The 18,449-nt window shown below is 42.0% G+C and overlaps 1 protein-coding gene across 2 annotated transcripts in view; it reads right to left on the reverse strand.

The window, feature by feature from the left end:
• The window catches only part of LOC109526826 (solute carrier family 45 member 3), a 45,780-nt gene that overhangs the window by 2,488 nt on the left and 24,843 nt on the right, over positions 1-18,449 (reverse strand). The window contains exons 1-5 of one of the 2 annotated variants that reach the window (XM_019888374.1): positions 14,708-14,827; positions 8,326-8,639; positions 4,692-4,882; positions 2,044-2,707; positions 70-335 (exon numbers count right to left, since the gene is read on the reverse strand). In XM_019888374.1, the coding sequence (XP_019743933.1) occupies positions 70-335; positions 2,044-2,707; positions 4,692-4,882; positions 8,326-8,473 (1,269 nt within the window). In that variant the 5' untranslated portion in view covers positions 8,474-8,639; positions 14,708-14,827. Of the gene's footprint in view, positions 1-69; positions 336-2,043; positions 2,708-4,691; positions 4,883-8,325; positions 8,640-14,707; positions 14,828-18,449 lie in introns of those variants that run through there. The other variant, XM_019888373.1, reaches the window with a different exon arrangement.

Here is an 18,449-nt window from a genome sequence, read left to right on the forward strand (position 1 = left end):
CAGGTTGTAACAGCGGTCCTCCATATTTTACCCCCACCTCCCAAAAATAACATGACAATGGGTGCTTACCTTCTTCTCCTGGTGGTAGTGGCAAGTGAGTGTGTAGGGCAACGTCTGCAACGCGGCGTATGCGTAGCCAGTGAGGCCGGCCATGGTTGTGACGAGGACCACACTTTTAGACATGCAGATGACCAAAGCAGACACGGTGAAGCTCACCATGCTGCTCAGGTAAACCCAGCGGGACCCAAAGCAGCGAACCATTCGACTCATGATCATTGAGAAGAAGGTTGAGGTAACACACTGCAGAACCAAACCCAAACTTCCCATGCGGATACCTGAAATAAGAATAGAAATTGAGTTAGAGCAGGTGATATGAAGCTCACGGCTCTTCTCATCGAAAGAAGGGGAAGGAGAAGCTAGATGTTAGGTACAATTAATTACATGCCAACAATAAGACGGATGAGTTTCCACACCCCCCCTTTTTTTTTTCCTTTTCCATTTTTTATTGTTTTTATACTGCTATTTCGGGTTTAAAACGGTTGTGTCCATGGCTTGGTAGATTGACCGTTGTCCTTTTGCAGCTACATTCAAATGTATCCAAAAGTGAGAACCAAATGCATGAATAGAGCCAAGGCTGTTACAATGTCAATGTTAAAAGTGGAACTTCTGTCTGTTCGGAACCAGTCAACCCTTTAAACACAAAGGAAGGGAGGATAGAAAGGGAGAAAGCTCAAAGAACTTCTTAGATCATCGCATGAACCTTAGATAAATCATTAGAAAGCATTTGAGGGAGGAACACACAGGCCAGCACGTATTTACTGAATGAAGCAATGTGCCTCCAAGTCTGACCCACTTGGCTGGCCGCACAACTATTACGCCGAGGTCCTGCCAAAGGACAAATAGAGAATCTGAACTACAAAAAACAGCGAAAAAGGACGGCCCGTAGAGACTTAGAAAAAGACATGTATTGACGCTTTAACCTGAACAAAGATTGTCCAAGAATCAGTCTAAGTTAAGCTTAAAAATGAGTCAGTATTTCCGTTTCTAACCTTTGGGTTAGAATTTTTTTTTTTTTTAAGTTGTATAATGACAGGCTAGCAGCCGCATTTTCAGTCATATGGTTATGTGTTTGGACAAAAGGCTCAACATTTGGAAAAATCTATATAAGATGTCCCGGCTCCATGTTTAGAACCAAACCATTTCTGGGAGTGGCGGCAGCACGTTGAACACTGTTCGTGCAAAGTTCAGCATTGGTGCACGTCGTCACTTATGTGAAAGAGTATTCGGATCATATTACTTTGGGCATTCAAAGCTGGAGAGTTGACTTGATATGACAGAAAATGACTGAACTCTGACTGGACTGAAAGGAACCAAATCAAATGAATAAACAGCGACATTGCACTCCATAATTATTGGCACCCCTGGCAAAGATGTCTTTTTCAGATTCGAATGCATCCATTCTTTTTTCGAAATAATGCAAGTGCATTTTTGTCGAGGGGGAAAAAAAAGATCCCACATCAAAGAATAATTCTCCATCAAATCATGTGCCACAATTATTAGCACCCCTGATGTTAAGAGCTGACAATCCTTTTTTCCAGCAAAGCAGCGCCTAATCTTTTGCTATAATGTTTCAAAAGGTGGGAGAACACAGATCAAAAAAATAAGATCTTCAACCATTCGTCTTGGTGCAATTTCTCTACAGCAGCCAGCAACCTGGGTCATCTCCTCATTAGCTAACACCACTGTACATTTGGATGACATTGAAAGGCAACATATTTTCTGAAAAGGTAAGAACATCTTTGCATCAAGATAGTACAAACAAAATGACATTTTAAGTTGAGTGCTCACTGTGGTAAATGGATCGGTGCAACTACAGTGTAAACACGAACAATTTAGTCAAACAATCAAACAAACAATGCAAACAACAAAACAGGTCGGCATTACACGAGCAAGAGATGAAAACCATTCCAAGAGTAAAAGTATTTTTGTATTAAAACATCAAAGAGTTTGCGCCACAGGGAAAGAAAAAAAAAACTCTCTGACCTTCATCGTATCTTTGTCTGGGTACACTTCCTGGTACTGCACTGGGAACGCCACCATACAGGCCTTCGCCCACAAAGACTGTGAAGAAGAGCATGAAGGACATGACCGCCATCCAGCTGCAGAGCTGAGCCACGCACAGCTGCCACATCACTCTTGGGACATGGCAGTAGCTCCTGTAAATGGCGGGGGTCATGGACCAGCATGTTCTCAGCAAGCAGAGCAGAGGTCCAGACTTGAGCAGCCTTAGCTTGCACTTTAGCAGGTAGCAGCATGAGCGAGGCGCACCACACCGGCCATCTTCCACTGCACCGGCTGCCGGTTCCAGCAAAGATGAGGCCCCAGGCGAGCCCCTGATGGCACCGGAGGGTTCTTCGGAAACCTTCATAGTGATGAGTAGGCTGGGAATGAAGATAAGGAGGAGGAGAAAGAAGAGGCACTGGTCCTGGCCTCCAAGGTAAACGGAGAGCAGGCTGTGGCTCCAGTCCAGTGCAGGAAGCAAATATCCCACACAGCCTCCCAAGCTAACCATGAAGGAGAACATCGCAAAGGCTTGGTTACAGTCCTCCCCGTCTCGATACAGGTCTGATAGGAGCGCCTCCAATGGTGTGAAGCAAACTTGTCCACAAAAGTCAAGAAGGCCAACTCCAAGGATGAGGAAAGCAACCTAAAGTGGAGAAGTACGTAAGTAACATTAGCCTTGGGCAGGTCTTTTGATTTCCCACGTCACAGTCATTTACCAATATCTGATGGTGCGTTCACACAAGTTAGTCCCCCCATGCTACAGTTTGCTTGGTCAAGCATGAACATAGTCACGGAACTTTGAAGCGGACCACATTAACCGATCCAAGATCATGGCCCCTATTAAGTTGGTTTTGGAACCTTATTTGGTGTTCTGGGGGATACGGTTCCGGAACAAGCATTAGCCTTTGTTAACTTAAAACTACATTTATTACTATGCTACAGAAGGGGGGTCCTAACTACAGCCTGGGGACCATTTGTGGCTGCCATCCATTTTTTAAGCGGCCCACAGCATAAAAAACATTTGACACAGCCTGCAACGGTAATGCAAAAAGTGTCAGTGTTAAAAGATTGGATGGTTTGTAACGCCCCTGAAAGCTATTACCACCAAGAGTTTATAAGAAGCTCGTCTTGATTAGCAAAGACGCATGGAACTATTTACGACCAAAGCAGTGAGTGACATTTCTCTACAATAACACCCCAGTACAGTAAATGAGAATTTGATTTGAGGTTAGAAGCAAAAATGGTTTGCTCTGCTTTCTCTTCCATGTCGAGGTCTGATTTGTGAAGACATCACAGTATTGATCCTCAAGAAAATACTGCTTTAAGGATTGTCCGCTTTCTCCAAATTGCTCGCGTTTTGTTCTCTCAACGACTGGTGATGTGATTCAGATGCTGCGCAGAGCAGGGATGGATCCATTCTCGCGGTATCCTGAAGGATCTTAAACTACTTTATACCATTATAACCTGTCAGTTTTTTTTAAATAATTAAGACATATTAAAAAGACTATACCCTGTAATTGCTTGATGGGTTGGTTTAATCGTGTTTTTTTCGATTAAGAATCCCTAAAGACACCCTTACTCTATACGACCAGGCTATAGACTAGAAAAGGTCTCATTACAGACCCGACTAACTCACCGCAGGTCCTTTGGGGTGAAAAACCAATCAGACCTCAATCTCCTCAAATTGAAAAATGAGCAAAGCAGGTCTGACCCCAAACAACGCAATTTGTGGGTAGCGCATAAATGGCTCAGACCTCTTATTTATCAGGTCGGGATGGAGCCCATCATTTAGAAATAATTTTCCCAAGACATGTTCTTAAAAGTGATCACCGCTATTTACTGATGTACCGGAGCCTGGTAGATGTTCACACCTGTCAAAGCCCAAACTCACAGGATTTGTGGTGGTTCCTTCTGGTTCGCTTTTGCCCCTCAACTGAAGTGAAAATGATGTTAACAACACTGCCAATTTGAATGATTTAAAAATACACTAATCCCTCGTTTATCGCGGGGGTTACGTTCCAAAAAGAACCAGTGATAAGTGAAATCCGTGAAGTAGTGCACTTTATTTTTTTACAGTTATTATACAATACTTAACTATATAGCTAATGAAATCAAAGACCAAAACTTGTTTTCAGGCCCAATTACAACAAAAACAAACGTTTTCAACAAATAACTATAATAGTTTTTGGAAATACTGTACTGTCGACACGCAGCGCCGCCGACGCGTTCTGATTTAAAGGGTTAAAAGCATTAAAAAAATCCACGAAAAAAATCCGTGAAACAGTGAAGCCGCGGAAAGTGAACCGCGTTACAGCGAGGGATCACTGTACAACAAAATGGCGCCTCCACCTAAAGAACCTTCATAGGCAAAAGCAAAAGCACACAGCGGGTGTCAGTGAATGATGCGCGCGCTGATCATTGCAAACAACCTCTCAACGTCATCATCTTTTCCTTTCCGTTTGTCTTGTATATCTGCATTAAAACCCAAGACGGAGTCAGTAGATGTGTGGTGCTACGGAACGAGCAACTTCGCCGATTAACCGCTGGCGTGAACGAAGGGCACTCGAGTTCTAGGGTATATGGGGGACAGTCAACTCATGCCAGATTACATTCGTAAAGTCACCAACCTGGAAAGTGTGTCCTCCCCAGGCAAGGTGTGCAGCCAGGATGTCGGCATGGGGAATGATAAAAAGGGCCAAAAGGACTCCCAGAGACAGCAGCCAGATGAAGGGCTTCCTTCTTCCGTAACTGCTGTTGCAGTTGTCACTGGCTGAGCCAATCAAAGGGGTGAACAGGAGGCCAAGCACTGGACCAATACCTGCGAATAAAGCACATTGAAGGATCGAGTCTAAGCGGAAAGTGAAGTAGTAGGACGCTGCTCATATAGTTTCATAAAAATGTCTCACATAAAAACATGGCTTCACCTTTATCGTTGTATCTCCAAAATGCCCGATTTTTTGTGCTGCTCATATCATTCATGCACTTAATACTTGCTCTGTGGTGTCTGTTTCATGTTCAAGTGCCACCACAGTGACCATACATGTACAATACAGTGGATTTGTATTTATTGTTGTTGCATTATATTAGACAGCTACCCAGTCGGTGAATGGTTGCTGGCCTGCAAAAGGAATAGACTTATATGAACCAGTGCGTGGTGGAAAAAAAAAAAAAGGTTTGGGACCACGGGTGTAGAGTACATAGAGGTTCACCACAGAGAGGAGCAGACCGGTAGTAAGGGAGACAAGTTAACTGCGGCTTGTCGTCACCTCAGTCCTGCAGCTGTGGTGGCCGATCACAACAAGTTTCACCAGCTACAGCTGTTCACGCAGCTATTTGCTCAAAACTCATGCGCGGGCATGCGCGCACGCACAGACAGGCAAGGCAAAAATAATAAGAAGAAGAAGAATAAAAATAATAACAATACATCAGATTTATATGGTGCACCAAAGTGGTACAGTCTCCCACTCTTTCCACTTTCAGAAACGGAAAGCAAATTTCAATCTAGCCCAAATACTACATTTTGTGCTGCCTTTAACAAAATGAGACTGCAGTCATTTATATAGAGTAGTTAGTCCAGTCCTGAGAGAGCAAACCACTGAAAGAAATATTACGCAGAGTGTGGAGCAACCAACAAATGGCTATTAGATAAAGAAGAAAGCCATTTGAGAACCTGACACTAGCTCGGGGCAAAGTGGCTTTTAGCCTCCAGAGACACAATATCCATTTTCATTCAAATAACACTCAGACCCTCCATTATAATAATAGGATTGCCGAATAAAACTGAGTGCCATTCCCAAATTGCCTTCCCGCACAGCCTCTTTGCAAAGAACATCCCAATGAAATTATTTCAAGCTAATAGAGAAACTAAAGGCAGGTTACACTATTGAACATGCAAACTATTTATGTTATCTAAAAGACATCGTTTGCGTGTTGTGGAACCCCAGCCACTATCTGTACGTCACAAGACAACGTTTAAAATTAGCTTCTTTAAGTGAGCACCGTGTGAATGGCATTTAGGGTGACCTTAAGTTAGTTATTCACGAACATATTCCAACTGTGCTTGTGTATGTTTGCTTCATCCATCCATCCATTCTGTCTTGAACATGCAGTACCAAAAACAGCCACAAACCCCTACCAAATTCAGGATTAAAAAAGAAATAAAAATCCCGACCAAAATGACACAAAACACCCTCCCATTTTTTAACATACAACTTTCAAAAAAAAGTAAGGTTGAACCTATTGTCAGTTGTTTTGGAATATGGCTTAGAAGTGAGGAAAGATTTAACTTCCAGTTTTGAGCCTCTATATCTGTGAAACTAATCACCCAAGAGAAACCATATTTTGGAGAATGTTTTCGACCGACCCCAGAGATCGAGGCAGAAGTAAGAGAAGTCTTTTACCCACAAAACTGAGAGCTCAACCACGCTTCAAATTTGCTATTTACCGTTAATTTTAAAAGCCACATTTTGGGACCACACCATACGAGATTATACTTGAACTACACCGCTGACATTGCATGTCTGAAGGCTATTAGTCACAGATATACACTGTAGAAAATTTGAAGGTGACAGGTTTCCAGATATTTAAAAATGGATTTTCACAGTATGATGCCAAAAACCATATAAACCTACTCTTCATTCAATGATTTTCTTGTTTTCACTCATTTTTTCTTTTTTTATGTGGACCTTTAGAAGGAAAAAAAAATAGAGTGGAAATTCCTCGTATTTCTCATCTCCTGGCATTTTGCTGCCTTTCCATTCCTGAACACACTACCCCAACCAACAACTGATGATTTGACCAATCATGTTTTAAGACTACAATAGAAAAGAGGGGCGAAACCTACCACTCCCAGAAATAATGAAACAATTTACAAGGCAAGGCCACAACTTTGTGGATCAGCCAAATTTAGAGTGGATTGTCCGTTTCATTGTTAAGGCATTAAATAATTACCGTAAATTATGACCCCGCCCCGTACATTCACTCAGAGTTGTTCATATTCGGGCCTGTAGCCAAAGACAATGCAAGGCTATAAAATTGCACTCAGGACTTTGGTAATAAACAACTCCTTAATAAACAACCCAAAGAGAAGGCAAGTGCAATTCAAGGCATTTCGAATTCTGACAAAATGTTACACATACGGGGGCAAGAGTATGTGTGTATGTAAACTAAGGAAAGCAGAATGTGCAACCTAGTGAGGAATGATGAGAGAGACTCTAGCTCAAGTTAAGCGTGTGCATAGTCAGAGTGCAAGGTTCTCAAAGGGGTGGAACACCGTCCCTCAGAAGCCAACAATGTTCCTTGATAATAATAACGACAAACCTCGATTATTTGTCCACCTTGGACTTGAAACCTTCATAACTCAGTGTAAAATGTTACAAAAGATTCAAAAGGTTTGCTTTTTAAAGTGACAAAATTCCTGTCTTTAAAGTCAAACCAAATGTGCCCTAAAAATATCACCGAGGATTTTGTCATTATGACTATGTGATTTTAGGGCCTGTTGAAATGGAAACAGTGGCTGGAAAATCCCTCCATACAGAAAAAAAAGGCTAATCACAATCATTCTTGAAGTTGCATCGATGGCATATTTTGACAGGAATATTAGTTGATTTGTCATCATTTTTTATGTCCTGTTTTGTTGTGTTCCGAGGAATATGAAGCCTGAATCTGTTTCTTTCATGATCATTAATGTCACAGCAAGTAAGTTATTAAGTGTCACAACACCCCTGAGTTGGGCAATAACTGGTTCTTTAACTCATTCAGTACCAGCCAATTCTAGACCCCCTTTTTTTTTTCTCTTGGAAGTCTTGGAAAAAATGGAAAGAAAAAATAAGTATCTGGGGTTGAACGTGTGGAGTGTGAAAAGACATAAATATGTCTTTGGGAGTGAATGAGTTAATCAGGCCTAGTAAGGTTTTGATTCTTTGTTGTCAGTAAAATGCAAGCAACTGGTGCCACTTTAGCCATTAGCACCAATTTAGCACCAGAACTTCTTTGGTGGGAACCTTTAAAATAGTAATCATACTTGGGTAAGCAGATCTGTTATAAGTAACCACTTACCATACATTGTAAATAGCACAGCCACCTTATGCAGCATATATGCAGTTGCATATATTATATTATTTATTCTGTATTGTGTACAGTTCTTTATCTGAAACTTTGTTTTTCTTTTCTACCCCCCCCCCCCTTCAATTTTGTTGCTTTAGATTGCAAATTTCTCCATTGTGGGACAAATAATGGTTTTCTTATCTTATCTTATCTTACCTAAAACCATCGTCATGTAACGCTCCTCCACACCGGCCTCCAGCAGCAGCGGTGGCACATATGTGATTCCTGCTGCCACACAGATCTCCAGGCCACAGGTAAGGGAGTTCAGCAGGACCAGACGCCACTGAGACCTCCATCCAGGCATATTTACAGGGGGCTGGCTTGCCTTTCCTACCCTCTGGGATGGCCACTTGCGGGGGGTATTGTTAACTTTGGGGAGGCAGATGAGGCCGCCGGGGACAGGCAGCAACAAAGACACGTCGATGTCTTCGATGACCTGAAGGATTCATCCTCTTTTCAGCATTCTGGATCTGAGGAGGAGAAAGATAAAACACCATCCAAATCAGCACCCAAACCACATCGTGGAGCATTCCTCATGAAGTAACAGCTCCTGCACCTACAGTAGCTGTCAGTGACGGTTACTGTCTTTTCACGGTAAATCTCGGTATTTTCCAAGATATTGTCAAAACACATGGAGACATCAGCGACAATCAAAAGGATTTGATTTTAATGGATCCTCAGAGCTCCTCGCCAACAGCTTTGGGGATAGCAGGAACAACAACAACATCAAGCGGAGAGGAGATGAGTCAGAGTAAGCAATGCAATGTGGCAAACACACTAAAACATTTGCCAAGAGATTTCTGCCTCCCACTGCTGCTTTGCTTGTCTTTTAGAAGTGTCGAAACACCTACTAGAAGACATTTCAGAGTCTGTACCTCTCCAATCTTCGCACAGTTAACCAGTCACCATGTCAGCAACTAATAAGAGCACATTTCATGTGCTATCCACAGTCTTTCGCACCTTGACCTCGAACCAAAACAATCTTTTGGAGAGGAAAAAAAAATTACCTGCTGTGCAATTTACACAAAAGATCATCAACATGGCGTCTTAGAATTGGACTTTCCACGCCAAAGGTGAACCGCAACATCTGCTTCCTTGGTATTTTATGCACCCTACCCGTCGTCAGGAAGCAAGGCAACCACACATTTATCTATCTTTCTTCCATTACTCAGGCGCCGTTTTCAAGATATACCTATTTACAGATGACATATGTCAATCTTGTCGGACCTCACTCTTGACCTAGGCAGTTTAGAGAGATCAGTCTGTGCTGTAACCAGCAACATACATGACTTCAAGACTAAAATAACCTAACATCAATTTAATGTGACGTAAAAATAGGACAGACAAAAAGTAGAGTCGAGACATGCATTGCCGTCATCAGTTCAAACTGTTTTTTTTAAAGCAGACAGAACAGGAAGAGTGAGAACACAGACGACTAACACAGAAGCTATATTTGTGTTTGGTGTGATATTTCTCCCTGAATGCTGCCCATCTGTTCCTTCCAGGGGAACAGCAATGAGGTCATCATCTCTTTTGTGGAAAATGACTGATTGTATCGCAATACAATACAGTATATTGTTTAAAAAAATGATTTCTCTTTTTTGTGTGTAATAAATTAACTCACACCACCCAGCCGCCAACCACATAGCAACGCGCTTAACAACCAAGATGCTTTTGTTTGGCAATCTCCGGCGAGTGACGACATTTACAGAATGCCGAGTCGCCAGTCAACACAAAACAGTCGTGATTTTAAACAAGATGACAAATTGATGCTCCTAAAACGCTGGTTAAATTGTCGGCATAATTCAATGTTACTCGAAGCACTGTTGTATTTATTTTAATTCTTTGCACTTAACTTTAAACTTAAAATGGGCATGACAACCAAATATTTTGGATGGTATTTATTTGGCCACTAATTTTGCATGCGTTTTGGAAACAAATATTTAAATTATAGACAAATAAAAATAAAAAAATCTCTCGGGATATATAATTTTGTGTAAACTCTTGATATAAATCATACTCTATATTACAAGCGTCCTACAGTAAGTATGGCTTGGAACAGAGAAGGGGAAAGAAATGTTCCAGGATGACGTCGGAGACAACCACAGTTGAGACTGTGGCTGTAGGGTGGGTTCCTTGTGTTTTTGGCTCAAATTGAATGACTGCAGCATTTTGGTACTCCTCCCTTCTAGGTTTCTGCACCCTTAATGGGCCTGAAAGATGGAATAAAGGTTCTAGAAAATCCGTACAAGATAGCACAATGAAGACTAGAGGCCCATAATAGCAGTTAAGCTCGTATTTACATTGTACTTATCAGTCCAATGAAAAGGTACTACATCATTTGGTTACTTGGTAACCCAAGAATACTGTCTACAATTTGAATTTGTCAGTCAAATAGTAACTTGTACCACATAAAAGATTCATTGACATGAGTTGTGTTGTTGCTACATTATCAATGCTTCAATAAGGGATTTTATTCATGACAGATATTTGATCAGTGGAGAAAACAAAATGAGAATATTAGCAACAAGCCTCCTCCAACTGGTGCTGTCCTTAAAATGTTAAGTTGGTCACATGCTTTGTGGTGAAAGGCATGGTCAGAGGTCACAGTGACGGATGCGAGTTTAAGATTACGTGCTGGGGGCTGGGGTCAACGCTGTTGGGGCTGTCCTTCAAGTGGGCAAGCACAAATCAACTTTTTAATGGAGTTTTCAGACAAGTTCCTTGATATTATCCTGTTGATAGTAACAAGGAAAGTTTTTTGAATGAGTGTGCCAAACGTCCGAAATCGTGATGCTTGCAGTTACACAAAACATAAGTTCTTTTGTAAACAGCACATTATTGACTGTTGATTAGGGCTGCCTCAAAGTATTATCAAACGTTTATATTTTCACATTAAAGGGTAACTCAGCCCCCTGACCAGACTCTTGCTCCACCCCTCCCTAATATTTGAAATAGGCGCTTAAATGGGACATTGCCTGGAGGACCATTGAGCTTGAGGCAGGGGGGAGAGGGTTGGGCATGGTCTGGCTGTGATTGACAGCAACAGTAAAACTATGACCTAAATTATTTCTATACTATGACAAGCTATGCTAAATAAACTAAGCAAATGCTATGCTAATAAATCACTAACCTGAAAATCGATATAAAGACGTTCGCAAACGCTACTATTCCGACTCCATCTCACGACAGAGGCATGTACGAGACTGCTTCATTTATATACCCCACAGTGCGAGGGACACGCAGCTGCAGCAAGACAGCGCCACAGACATATACAGTATACGAATGGACCAACAATGTCGCTTACTCGCCGACGAGAGAAGTGAAGCCACCGGCGGCCATCTTATGTTGCCATTTGCTAAGCATGCCTAATTCGAATACATTAATTTCTCCATGGCATTTTCTGTTGCGAAAACTCCACTGTTTATGGCATATGGTTGAACAATAATTCAACGTGCACATTTCATTAGTAAGAATGCAATTTTAAGTTTTCTCTTATAATGCATATCTTTGAGTGCTACTCAAAGATGTGTCAGCATCACGCCATCAGGACAACATTTGCTGCGAAATGTAAACCTACCGTATTTTCACGACAATAGGGCGCACTTTGAAGTCTTACATTTTCTGCAAAATGGGCGACTAATAACGTGGGGCACCAAATCTATTTACTGTGTTCCAAAATCTGTTTATGTTGCTGTGTGACTTCAATGAGCGCTCCGCTTGACTGTCTGATGTTATGCAGACACGTTGTTTATGTAGTGGAAAGGCGGATGTAACTGAGGACGGCGTGCGAACGTTAAAGGGGAGTGGGGCGGGGGCATGAAAGAGGACGTTAAAGGCTGGCTGCCGGTACGTGGATTGGACAAAACAAATTTGGACCCCTGAGAATGGCACTTATGAAGAGACACGCTTACGAAGCACAGTTCAAACTTCAAGCGATCAGTGACCCGCAGGAACATGGCAATCAAGCAGCCGCGAGAGAATTTAGGATAAACGAATCCATGGTTCACAAGTGGAGGAAACAGGAGAACGAGCTTCGCCAAGTCAAGAAGACAAAACTGAGTTTCCACGGAAACAAGGCGAGGTGACCCGAGTTGGAAGACCAACTCGAGCAATGAATTCACGGTCAAAGAAGAGTCGTCGGGAGAAGCGTCTCGACAGTCACCATTCGACTGAAGGCAAAAATGCGTGCAGAAGAAATGAAAATCGAACATCTTCATGGAGGTCTGTCTTGGCGCTTTTGTTTTATGAAACAATGCCAACTATCCATCCGGGCAAGGACTACCATGGCGCAGCAACTTCCAGTGGCCTACAGGGAAAACCTGACCACGTTCCGCTCCCATTGCCATAAAAAGATCGCCGACAAAGACACCCAGGCCAACTACATTATCAACATAGACGAGGTGCCGCTCACTTTCGACATCCTGGTGAACCACACTGTCAAAAAGAAGGGGACCAGCGATACGCTAAATGGGGCACGAGAAGTCGGCTTTTACTGTTGTGCTTTTGTGCCATAGCAATGGACAGAAACTGCCACCTATGGTGACTTTTAAGAGAAAGAGACTTGAGGAAGAAACTCCAACCACTGGACATCGGTGTAAACAGAGCATTCAAAGTGAAGTTGCGAGCGGCGTAGGAGCGATGGATGAGAGACGGCGAACACAGTTTTACAAAGACTGAACGGAGAGCCGGACAAGTGACGCCACAATTTGCGAATGGCTTGTGGATGCTTGGGCTAATGTGTCTATTGGGACTGATGTTCAATCTTTCGAAAAAGCTGGCCTCATTTTTGAGGAGCAGCAACAAGACTGACTCTGACAATGACGAGAGGGAACTGGGCATGTTTGATTGTAAACTTGCCGAGCTGTTCATTTCGGATGCAGAAGATGAGGACTTTGATGGATTTGTGGATGAGGATTGATCCAAATATAACACAAGTACAGTGTTAAATACTTCAGTAAAGTACGAATTCAGTTTCGCTCCTGCCAGCTTTTGAAAAACATACGCTAGCGTCCATGCCTGCGTGCTACCGTATTGTTTAAACCAGCGTATAATACTGTCTACTGTACTTATTTTATTTTTAGCGTGTTCAAATGAAAGAAATATGAGAAAATGTACATGGTGGGGTTTACAGCCTTAATACATATAGCATAATTGAAAAAATTATATATATATATATATATATATATATATATATTAAAAACAATTTTCTTACTTCACAGATTTCTCCAATAGCGGGTTAATTTTGTTAACCTCTGTAGTGTGGGACTAGATAGTGATAAGAGGATATTCGGACACAGCCAGTGTTTTCAATGGAAAAAAATAGAGTAACAAGTTGTCAGCCCCAGTGGCAACGCAAGATGGCTGGCCTCTGGCTTCCGGGGCAAAGGGTCTATTGATAGTCCATTCATATACAAGACCATAATGCTGTCTCGCTGAGGCTGCGTGTCACACGCTCGCTTGCTCCCTCAATCTCTCCCTCACTCCATCGGCAAAATGACTGCCATTGGCTGGCTTGGACAGTGGACAGCACACACACGGGAAATCCACTTCCGTGTTAGCTAGAGATGCGAACAAGGTTACAAGACACAGCCATGTGCTGTCAAGTAGATATGCTACACATATATTGCATTTTAGAACATTACGTTGCTATATTTACAATTTCACAATTACCAGTGGATAAAATAGCGAAGCTTGTAGCAAAAGTGTCTTACATGCATCTGTCTTTTTTGGGGGGGAATACATGGCATTGGAGTAATCCAAAAAGTAAGTAAAAGTAATCAATTTACATTACTTGAATACTATGCTACTTGGATTACATTACTAATCACAATTTTTTTAAACAGGTAGCGTATCAAAATAGATTTTTTAGAGTCCCCCTTCAAGCTTGGAGAAAACCACCTTAAAGCAAAACTTCACCAACTTGTGATGATCTAATATCTGTGAGCTTGCTCACCTTTGACTGAGGCCAGCAACATTTTAGGGAGTTGTCAGTTATTGTGCTGGCCCATGCAAATAATACAACAATGCGCCACACAGCTGAGCCATGGACCCTATTGTGAATCAATCAGGCTGTTAACCTGGCTCCCTGCATAATGTTGCATACGAGGGTTGTTGTGAATGGAGAGGACTGCTGGGAGTTGATTAATGAGTTAATGAGTTTTCATTCAATCACGATCAGGTCCATTTACATGTGGTCAATAAAGCAGTTACGGTCGTTTATTTTTCCTCAACGGATAAATGAAGTCCATAATCTAATTTGGTTAGATCAACAATGTGAATAGTTGGTAGTTAATACTTTTCGGGTACAACGTTTTTTAAAAAAGTTTATTAATATGAGAAGGGTTTTACATGGTATAACAATTGTTTTGTTTTATATGGATATGTATGAGGATATCCTTTCAAAGCAAAGCAGCCATGAAATACATGTTTGAATTACAGGAGATTTTATGTAAACAGATTGTAAACCATAATGTAATGAACTATTGTGAAAAATGATACTCATCACTCATGGGCTCAAGGAAGAAATGATACATACCGCTGTCACTGGATAATCCTCTCCATAGAGAATCAGAGAGCAGTCCTGGCCAAGCTGTTTAGCTTCTGGTTCCACTGTCTGACGATCTTTCTTTATCCTGCTTCGGTCTACATCGACTGTTCCTCCTCTACTGAATCACCTCCTTTTTCTCCATCCCTCCCATTAGTCACTCTTCCTCACTCCTTCCCTCCCTAAGCCTGCAAGGTGGGAATTGCAAAAATCTCAAAAGAACAATCCTTTCTGTTTTTATTTGCAGCAAAAACTATCGTTCCCCAATGCCCAACCCTGACATTTGGTGTGCAAATACAAAACCACACTTGCAACTCAAGTGAAAGTGAGACACCGGAGTCACCTGCGTTTTGTGAAAAGAGCCCATGACAAAGAAGTATACTATAACAACCCCACCCAAAGGCCATACCTCACACTACTCTTTTCACTAGCTTGCATGCTCTATTAGTTTTATAAGGTGCTAGCTGACTAAGTATAATGCTAAACCACCAGCCATGGCATGAGTATATCTCCTCAACTCTCTCACTACGTCCCTTTCCAACTGAGTCTTGGATAAGGTCATACTCTTGAATGATCACTTTTCTGTGGAAAACCTATCTCACCTTACCTAATCTACTTCCTGGTTCACTAGCACTAAGCATATTTGAGGAGACAGGTCGATATGCATATATACAAAGCACACAAAAACTCCCCCTCGAACACATTGCTATCCCTCTTACCTTGGGTCTACCCCATGCCAGTAACCATTAGCAAAGAGTAGCTAGCCCCTTCTAGAAAGGCTTCTAATTTTATAAAATGAACAAGGAAGGAAAATGTGGAGCACAGGGAACTCTGAAAGGGAGGAGGCGGGGTGGGAATAATATTGTTACAATAAGATCAGCTTTAAGGAATCTCCATTAATGGAGTCAAGTGGCCGATCAATATGAAGACGGAGTGCGGGTGAGGAACTGCAGCGGGGGTGGCTTCCTTAGAATTGAAGGAATTCAGAAAATCCCACTTTAGATAAAGGTTGATCATCACCTCTTTGCCTTGCAAGACAAACACTGGCTGATAAATGTCAAATTTGTAACAAGGGCATACCGACAAATGTCCTTGGTTAGGGAAAAAAAATTACAAAAAGCTGATTTTCTCATCACTGGAGGATTACCGGACCCAAGGAGAAATATTTGTCTTGAACATATGCTAATGTCATGGCGCAGTGAACTAGGAAGAGAAAACAATTACATTTTTGCTAGTTTGGGTTATACGTATAGTGTGAAACCATTTCGACCTGCAATGAATAAGAGATTCCAACAATAACCGAAAATGCCTGTGAATATTGTCAGCCATTCTCAAGGCATTGAATCGCTCGCCAAACTGAACTGTTCTGGATGTCTTCGATGTTTCGCCTCACATCAGCGGAGTCGTCATCAGTTCATGCAAGCCTAGGAGGGAGAGCACGAGCCTGGCAAGCCATTCAATGCTCTGAGAACAGATGGACGTAACCAATTACAGGGGTAATTGATTGTTGAGGATTCTAACATTTGGCTGCAACCGACTGCTGAATCATCTTTCAGCAACTGAGTCAAATGAGTCTCAACTAGTTTGTGGCCTGAAGGAGAACAAGGAATCCATCTAACATCCGAAGTTGGGTCCCATCCTCACTACGGCACAATTTGTCACGGCAGCACTGCCGAATACAACAGATGGAAACAAGAGTTAAGAACATTTACGAAAGGACAGCCTCATCTCTCTTTCGTGAATTGAAGTGTTAAAATAGCCAGATTGGCACACAGGCTAATGAAGTTAGCACAATGTGTTTCTCTCTATTATTCTACCGTTTTTGTATTGGGACTGTCTCTAGTTCATGTTAACATCATATGTGTCACCAAGAACCAGTAAGACATATGGATTTGAGTTTGTTTTCCCTTGCGTGGTGAGGTTTCTATTGTTATCATACTTCTGAATTTTAATTACATGTTCCGGCTTAAACACATGCACATTCCGCATTCCAAAAAAACAAGTTTAAATTCCATGGTTCCACAAACATGTGTTCTCCAGAAACTGCCAAACGCAACACTACCCACTATAAGCTATGACACACTGCTCTCTGTTTTGATAAAAACCAAGAAACTCTGGTGTGGGCCAGAAATAGAGCAAAAGGGCGGCTTCTTAAAGCATGACAGCAAATAGCCATTTTAAGCTGAAATGTCAACCGCATTATACTAAACAACAATGACTGCATTGGAGGAATCAATCACTCATCATGTGCTTCCACAACAAACTAACGTTTAAGTAAACACGTGACACAGATGCTTAAAAAATACAGCGAGCATACATTGCCATAAGCTTGTATCATGTTAAGTAGCAATTCTAAGGTCTGCAGAAAAGTCACATGATCAAATATGACATAATGCGACAAGCGCAGGGTCGTTGTTGTACACGTCGATATAAACTGTAACACGTGGCAGGAATGATCTCATGTTACTTCAGGATTCAACACAACAACCTGGCAAAAAAAAAAAGCCATATATTATCAACAGGGCTTTGTGACTGTAAATTCTGTAATGTTGGATGATTCATTTTGTCCCTATTCTTTTCTTCTTAATTTGCTAATTTCATAATTACGCTAGGAAGGACAAATACATTTTAATCTGCCTATTTGATCAATACAAAAAGCGGAGTGCCAAGCTCAGCCTTCGGGGAGAACAGGAAATATCAAGCATCAATTCGACCAAACAAAAAGCGCCTGCCAGAAAACAAAAAAAACGCAATCAATTCAAATCTTCCTTCCATTTTAATTACGTACCCTGAATTAGGCGTGTATGACACATCGCGCTGCCAAAACGGCTGCAGAAAAAAACATGACAATCGTGCAACACTAATTTGATTGTGGCCGTGTGTACGCACCCCTCAGTTTTCCACACATAAAATACTATGATTCTACAACAGCACCAAGCTTCAAAGTAGCCTCATACACACTTACTGAGATCCTGAGCTTGATCCTTTCACAGTTCAAAAGACAGCTCACATACCATAGTTCTCCCCTCTTACATTCAATAGCATCCATTTTCAGGCCGCGACATGAAAAAGAACCCTTGCAATATGCAGCATTCCCCACAGAACCACTCTTTAAAACAAGACCACAAAAAGTTTGAAACGTCCCCGCTGTCCCCTTTTACTGGTACTTTCCTCCAAGTTTTTAGTTGCAAAAAGAGGCACCTCCCTTTTGGATGCACTTCCACACAAACTTGTGTATCCGGCAGCAACAGACCAGGAGAGTGATTATGCTGTGCAGTGTGCAGGCATCTGGCCGAGTCCTTATCACTATGGAAAAATGCCTCGGGGCAAGCCAGTGTTATCCCTACTCCAGGGCCTATACTTCCTCATCTGGACCTAAACTGCGCCGGGTGCGTTCAAGCAGCGCTTCTCATTGATGAGGGATTACAGAAAAGTGATAGGTTCATCGGCCATCTGTTCGACACCTTTCACATGAAGAGAGCTGGACCGGAGGCTGTTTTTCTTTCAATACCATGCAGCTTCTTCTACACTTCAACCATGTGGGCTCAAGTAAGTGCTGTGAGGGAATGGAATTAGTGAAGGAGAGCAGGGTAGGAGTGAAGCCAAGCACATTCATCATTGGCATTTCAATCACAGTGTGATTATCTGTTTGTGCCTGATTGGGAGCACCGTCTGGTATGGCTAAAGAGGCCGATCCGGGAGTGACAGTCCCTGTTGCAGTGGATGCACCTGA

The sequence above is a fragment of the Hippocampus comes genome, unplaced genomic scaffold, assembly GCF_001891065.2.
Source record: "Hippocampus comes isolate QL1 unplaced genomic scaffold, H_comes_QL1_v1.1 scaffold112, whole genome shotgun sequence".
NCBI lineage: Eukaryota > Metazoa > Chordata > Actinopteri > Syngnathiformes > Syngnathidae > Hippocampus > Hippocampus comes.